This window comes from Akebia trifoliata, chromosome 5 (genome assembly GCF_017979445.1).
Source record: "Akebia trifoliata isolate Shusen 1 chromosome 5, ASM1797944v1, whole genome shotgun sequence".
Taxonomy (NCBI): Eukaryota; Viridiplantae; Streptophyta; class Magnoliopsida; order Ranunculales; family Lardizabalaceae; genus Akebia; species Akebia trifoliata.
In genome coordinates, this window is record NC_141379.1 from 224434 (window position 1) to 232038 (window position 7605).

Genomic DNA, 7605 nt, shown 5'->3' on the forward strand with positions numbered 1-7605 from the left:
GTTGACATCTAAGCATCCCTCAGGTTTTTCTGTCGATATGCGCCCAAAATAACAAGGGAGGTATGCCATTGCCACGACAAAGTTTGCAATGGAACATGGGAGGCATTGGGGAAGAAAAACATGCCCATTTTATATGATAAACTCTTCTTAGATCAGGGAAGAACGAATAGCTCAACAAAACTCATCAATACCCCCACGGGCCCTCTGATCGATAATGTGACATACTATATAACCTTTCAAGGTCTATTTGAACTAACCTCAATCCATAATAATTTCATAGCTCCCACACCCATTGTCTGCAATGGGATATATTGCGAATGAATCAACTAAGGAGTAGGCTTTAATAGTGAATCAGTTAGCTCTCAAGACCAGTCCACAGTCTAATCTGCTAAAGACCAGAACCAAGTAAAACTTTACTACTGAGTACATGATATATTTTAAGCTACACATCAAGCTAGCAATTAGAGGAGCTAAGAATGATCTGCTTCATGAGATGTTTTAAACTACACATGTTTAGTACACCATACCAGCTTATACTGACTGTAAATGCAGCTTTATGGTGTTCTATCAAGAATGTGGCAAGTTGGCATGAATGAACATGGGTTGGAATTGTCTGAGAATTATCTGAACTTTTTTGAGCAAACAGAAATAGAGGCTACAAGCTTCTCAAAAAATTTCCACGAACCGACTTCTTTAACACAATGAAGAAAATTCCTTCTGATAAAGACTGAATCCAATGCAAAAACAAAAATAACAACAACAAAACCAAAAAAAAAAAAAACTCAGTAGCTAAGATGCAAGCAATGACCCTTTCAACAAAAAAAAAAACATCAAACAAACAATGTATGTGTGCAGGTTAAAAAAAGGGGGGAAAGGGCATTGATTGGGGTAATTCCAACTACTCTTTGAAACCATTTTCATAGCAGAAGCGGTTCTCCTCGGATATTGGTAAGCTACCTTTGACTCTATGTTCAGCTGGGCTGGTGAGTATCTCTGAAACAAACTTTATCAAAGAACAGAGCCCCCCCAAGAAGTTATGGTCAATAACACCTTCACCCTCGATAACATGAGCAAAATCAACAAGCTTAACTACTGGACGTGAACTCCCCACCTCAACTGCATTCTCATACACCATAAGAACTGAACAAGAATAGAAATGGAAAATGGTTTGATCCTCAAACCATGCTTTCAGCTCCAACAACTGAGCCAAAATCCCATCAGAACCACCATAAATGACTGATGCCAATGAACAATCTGGTTCCGAATTAGACAACGGGTTAGAAGAAACAAACTTCCTTAGAGCAGACCTAACATCCTCCGCTGTAAAACTCAGAACAAGTTTTTTATCAGGCTTCCAGAATCGTGATTCCTCATTTCCGTAGGTCTTCAAGCCGGATATCCGGAAACCCAATGGCAGGCTTGTAGTTTCTCTATCTTTCTTGAAGCATTTTTCGATATAGTCCTCAGATGCTTGGGGGTACCAGGTTCTGGAGCCAATCTTGACGTCCATAACAGATGGGAGCTGGTAATTCGAGACGATGTCTTGCAAAACAAGATGGGGATGCAGGCCAGATCCATCTGAAGCTTCTAGAAGTTGGGTACCATGGAAAATTGGGAAGAAATGGCGGATGTGGTCCGGAACTCTAGCATTGGAAGCAAAGGAGGTGTAGAACGCTACCTCTTTGGAACCACGTTCATCATTCTGGAGGGGCTTGTAGAAGCGGCCCGAATCATCTATAAGTGGACCAAGCTTTCCATCACGAGCTTCGTGGCCAGCGACTTGATGATCTGGAACCTTAAGCATGGTTACAGAAATCCAACAGCGAAGAAAATAGTCTTTCCCTTCTTCTATTTAAATCAATGGTACCAAATTGAGAAATGGAGAAATCCCCTGAAACATAAAGTAAGAATATTCCTATTTCATCAGAATGTTAAAAACTTATGAATTACTCAGAATTGCATGGAAAATCCAGATAAAAACATGAAGTCCATTAAAATACAGCCTTATCTGGGTGGGGGGACTTGCATTAAATAAAGAAAACCTTTGTGATGATAAAAATGAAAATGATATTACTACCTTCTTTACAATGCAAACCTAAGATCCACAGCAAATAGAAAAATAAATAAAACCCCAAGCAACAACGAAAAAAGAGAGTGCAAACCCTCTTTGCTTATGGCAAAAAATAGTGCGATCCAAACAGGCAATATATAACTTTAAAGGAAAATAAAAATAAAAAATTATTTCCATGAATATACATTCAAAAATATATTTTTGTGGCCCAAAAATGGTAATCCAAACAAGCAACTCAACCATCAAAATCAAATTGAATGGGAAGAAAAAAAACCATGGGTTAAAGAAACAATATCTTTTACTCTGCAAACCAAAGATTCTAAGAAATTAAGAAGTCACAAGGGGGGGTGTGGGGAGTGGTTTTACCAGATCATTTGCGAAAGATTGATTAGGAATTTCACCTTAATACTCCTAATTAGAATGACATTGTTTTTCATATTTTCAAAACCAACATTCAACCAATAAGAATTTCCCTATTTCATTAGAATGTTAAAGAACTTCTGAATTACTTAGAATTACATGTCAGCAAAATTAAGAATCATCCACTTGAGTGATGTTTGATGTTTCAGCCACCTTTGAAAATTTAGAACCATTTACAAAAAATGTGCATCTCACTCACTCGGAAATTTATGGTACTAGTTTCGATCAACAGAGTTAAAGTGGAAGGAAGTCCATTTGGCATCCAACAGAATTACAAAGGGTAATTCACAGTTATTAAACTAAAGAATTTTCTTCCAAAGTCAGAAAAGACTAGTATTCCTTTGACTGTACCTATTGGATTACTAGCATGGTTTTAAAACTTGGTTTCGCGTCTCGTCTCATCCATGCCAGATACCAAGTAGTCTCGGATGAGTTTTCTGATACGTTTGAGACGTCTCGTTCAAAAATGAGAAAAATGAACGTGGGGTTTCAAAACTCATCCAAAAAATTGTCTTGTCCGTCCATCTCGTCCATGCCTGATACTACCGAGACGACTTGGGCGATACGTCTCGGTCTCGAACGAGTTTTGAAACCATGGTTCATGAAGCTCTCTTCATATAAACCATGCTGCAATGTTTAACTGTGTTCCTCGAGTTGGTTTACAACAAACTCTCAGCTAAAATAAAGGGTGAAGTATTTAAGCATTCACATACAATAAACAAGCCCCAACACAAATGCTCCTCTCACATTGTATTATAATCAAACACTTGGTGGGTCCCTGAGAAAATTGACCACCTCTAAACACGCATAAACAATAAGCATTATTTATGGAACAAAAAATTCAAAATACATAAAATCAATTGGCTGCAATAAATCCAACCAAATCGATACCAAAAAAAAAAAAATCAACAAAACTTTATGCTGATTCGATACCTCAACTTGAAAATTGGATTTATCTACTCCACAGAACTTTGGCTTTAGAAGATCACAAAGAATCGCATGCGATCTGGGTTCGAGACATAACTACCTCTCTATTAAAAGGGTTGATCTTTTTAACAAAAATAAATAACCAAAGTATCCCAATAATTCTCTGTTGGCAAGTAGGATTGTGTGAATGTTGATTTTGCTTACATTTGCTGACTACGGTAGGTACAGAGAGTAACATGTTGACATAAATAACCCTAGAAGACGGAAAAGTTATGGGTTGACATAAATAACCCTAGAAGACGGAAGTAGAAGTATAAAGAACTATCTTGAAATAGAGGTGTGTTTTCGTCATTTTAATAACGGGTACTCTCCATTCTTCTCATTTTTAGCTCTTATCTTACAATCTACAACTACAACATCCTCTTCATGATTCTTCTCAAATCTCAACAGAAGAGCTGAAAAAAATCCATTAAGATCCTAAAGTTCTCCAACAACCCATCTTCAGAACAGGAGAAAAAGCAAACCCAACTGACATCAATAAAGAAAAATCCTTCTAAGATTAATAAAAGAAATAAAATTTGAGAAAAAGCAAACCCAACTGATATCAATAAAGAACAATCCTTCGAGGATTAATAAAAGAAATAAAATTTGAGATCTTCAGAAAATACTCATTATTTTTTATTCAGGTGATCATGCAAGTAACAAGGGTTTGAAATTAAAGTGTTTGTTGAAATAAAAGAGATTAACATGAGAAAGTAAGGAGAGTACCCGTTCCCGTTCGAAAGCTGTGGGAATTGGAGTTGATAACTGTGGGAGAGTATGCTTTAGTAGGGTGAGGGATCCGGATCCATCGTTTTCAATTGGTTTTCGTCTTATACGAAAGATATGAGATGCTTTTATTTTTTTCAAAGAAAAATATAAAACGCAACTCTAAAGTCTCCTGTAAAACGCAACACATTCCTTACTAAGTTAGTAAGATTTCAAATCTTACAAAGCATCATTGACATAAAAGCGACTACCAAAGCAACACCACACAGCCCTCTAGATTTTTCATGGAAAAACTCAAAAAAAAAATTCTAGATTTTGAAAATGAACGGCTATGAACTCCTAAATCTCAAATTTAAAATTAAAATTCAATAGAAGAAACATAAATTTTTTTATTTTTTTTTAATTCTTATAATTTTTTCATCTTCAATCTTCTGGCATTGGATCATTTTTTTTATCCCACAAGTGAGTTCCACGGCCCTGTAAGATATGAAATCTTATTAAATGGTAAAGCTAACCTTACTCATTTTTTATTATGATAATTAAAGAAAGATATTTTAATATGAGTCGTGCTGGGTCACCCTGGCACAACTCATATTAAAATCCAAACAAAACGCAACTTGGTTCTACTTCTAGACGCCGGTAGTGGACGAGCATCAGATTATAGATCTGAAGTTCCACAGTGAGTTCCCTTGACAAAAGTGTGATTTCGCCAAATCCTCTCCACATTTTGTTGAATATTTTAGGGGGCACATGATTCGATTTGGGGACAAAATCGAAATTGAATCGAACATGATCAATTCTACAAATTTGAAATTGAAATCAAACCAATTACCTCATAGAATCGAACCAACCAACACCAACCTTAATTTCGTTCGTTTCTCGACTCTCCTACAAAGCTAGAGGAAGCCATGTTAATCCTGTTGTTCCATAACCGGCCTGAGAGGGATGAAGTGAGGTACAAAAAATTCTCGACCTAACATTGTGTTCAGTTTATTAGTGGATTTTTCAAAGTATGGATTTTATGTATGTAGTTATTTCACCAATCAAACCATCAAAATCACTGCCAATCCACGAGCTTCGTGTTTAGGTTGGATTGTCATTGTATCTTTGATTTATGATTTTTGGTGGAATATTTCCTTTAATTAATTGACCTACTAAATATTTGCCTCTTCAGATTTGTACTCATCTCTTTGTCTGTAAGCCACAACAACTCAACCAAATCTTGGGTTAGCATTGCATGGGAATACTTCTCCAGACCCCAAGACACAAATTTCTCATAACAGTGTAGGTTTGGAAAGTACAGAGTAAATCCAGTAAAAAAAAAATGGCCACCAATGAGCAACTAAGTGCAAGTCTTGAAATGGTTCTAAAGCTTTTGCCATCCATTCCCACCAAAGATGTGGCTAGAAGATCAAATTCTTGCAATAACCCCTTCAACCAGAAAGTAATTTGAGTTATAAAAAAATAGGCCAAAGAATGGACACGTTGTACAAGTTTCGGGAAAACTACATTGGCACTTGCTTTAGCTCTCCCATTGGAGCCAATGCCTTCGTCATTACTCATATTGGAAAACAAGAGTCTCAGTAATTTCTAGAACCTTTGCTCTTAGGGCCAAAAACCATCTCTAGAAAATGAAGGTTTGGTTGGTTGTCACAGAGGCTGCCGACATTTCCTTTGCAGAGAAAATATTAATCCCATGAGTCAGCATTCCATGGAACAAATTCAACAATTTCCCCCGAAGCTCATAGATAACATGTTAGCCCAGATTTTGTTTACAAGAATGCAATAGATGTGAGTAAATTGCACAAATGTCACGATTATAAAACTTGTTCTTACATATGATCTCAGCCAAAAACTTCGCAAAAGGTACTTGAGTAGTACTTGCACTGGCTTCATCAAGTATATCAATGCAAGAATCCACAGACCTGGACATGCAAAAGACAAGCTTTGAAGCAATGGAACGATGTTTTTTACCTTCGAACACCACAATCTCATAAACGGAAGAAGAAACTGATTTTCTATCTTCCATGCCTCTCCTTCACACAGATCTAACAAGGATTTAATATTATTCGGTGCAAGAACTCCCAATGTTGGATATCCTTCAACCATAACGAAAAACAAGGTTGAGCAGGCTTTGGCATTCTTGCTCCAATTCAGAGGCAAACCCACAAAGGCTATCTGATCTAATACTAACAAAATCACCTACGATGGGAATGGTGTGGTACCATATCCACCAAGTACTATTGCCATTGCCATACTATGGCTGCAAGATACATCTATTAGAAGAAAAGGGCCAAGAAGCTTTTCGATGTTATTGGAGATTGAGTTTCACTTTCAACAATTGACACGAACTTAACAAATTCAGAAGGTGTCAGCTAGCTTAGTTGGTAAAGTCTTTGGATGATGATACTAGAGACCTGAGTTCACTTCACATCAGCACCAAGTTACTAAACTCATTCAAAATAGGCATACTAATTTTTATTTTTTTTAAATAACAAATTCAAACACCTCCATGTAATAAGGACGGCTTGGCAAGGCAGACTGGAAGATCTGTAAAATTCCCAAGAATCCAGTTCAACCCATCGAGTCTAGGACCAATTTCTAGACTAAATATAAATCATTTTTGTAAACAAAGTAATCTATAATCAGATCGCAATCGATTGGATGCTCATCAATTAAGCCACCCATTTGATCAATTATATTTTCATTGAATATGGAAAAGAAACATGAAGTACTTATCAAAAAATAAATAAATAAATAACATAGACTAAAACAGTCGAGTAAAAAATCCATGGAACTCCATGGATCAGACAGTTAGTCTCATCCAATATAGTTTTTTTTTAATGGACTTCAACATCAATGAGACCGATAATTTGGCGCAGGAACTGAACCCATGGACTTCAACATCAAATCACGTACTCTTCGCATCAAATCAAAGCACTTTAACAACAATGGCTGAACATAGTAATAACCCCATGAGTTGTGAAGGAACGTTCATTGTCTCAGGTTCAAATCATCAGCTCTATTCGAATAAGATGTAAAAAATACCTATCACTGGAAATCTCGCATGGTAAAGAAAATTAATAGTTGTTTCTAAGAGACAAAAATAAAAGCAAATTCAACACTTCTTAATCAAATCATGCTCACCCTTGGTTTTAAAATTCGTCTGAGACCAAGACGTATCGTCCGAGTTAACTCGGTATTGAAGTTGAACGAAACCAACTCACAAAGTTACTTTTTTTACCAAGATTTAGGACTCACATTCAATTTTTTGATTTTTTGAATGAGACGTCTCAAACGTATCAGAAAACTCGTCTGAGATGACTCGATATTGGGCCTGGATGAGACGAGACGCAAAACCAAGTTTTAAAATCATGTGCTCACCAGATTTCCTTGATCTACTAGATACTCCATTCCAT

At 36.5% G+C, this 7605-nt stretch overlaps 1 protein-coding gene across 2 annotated transcripts; it reads right to left on the reverse strand.

The window, feature by feature from the left end:
- Window positions 1–649: 649 nt before the first annotated feature.
- Window positions 650–4340, reverse strand: LOC147400729 (inositol polyphosphate multikinase beta-like). Of its 2 annotated transcripts, none has more exons than XM_086441718.1 (2): window positions 4187–4340; window positions 650–1891 (listed from the first exon to the last, which is right to left on the reverse strand). In XM_086441718.1, the coding sequence occupies exon 2, from the start codon at window positions 1802–1804 to the stop codon at window positions 899–901; it is 906 nt and encodes a 301-aa protein (XP_086297844.1). In that variant the 5' UTR covers window positions 1805–1891; window positions 4187–4340; the 3' UTR covers window positions 650–898. The 2 variants fall into 2 exon arrangements, with proteins under 2 accessions (XP_086297844.1, XP_086297845.1); XM_086441719.1 differs by lacking the exon at window positions 4187–4340 and adding an exon at window positions 3425–4130.
- Between the last annotated feature and the right edge of the window lie 3265 nt (window positions 4341–7605).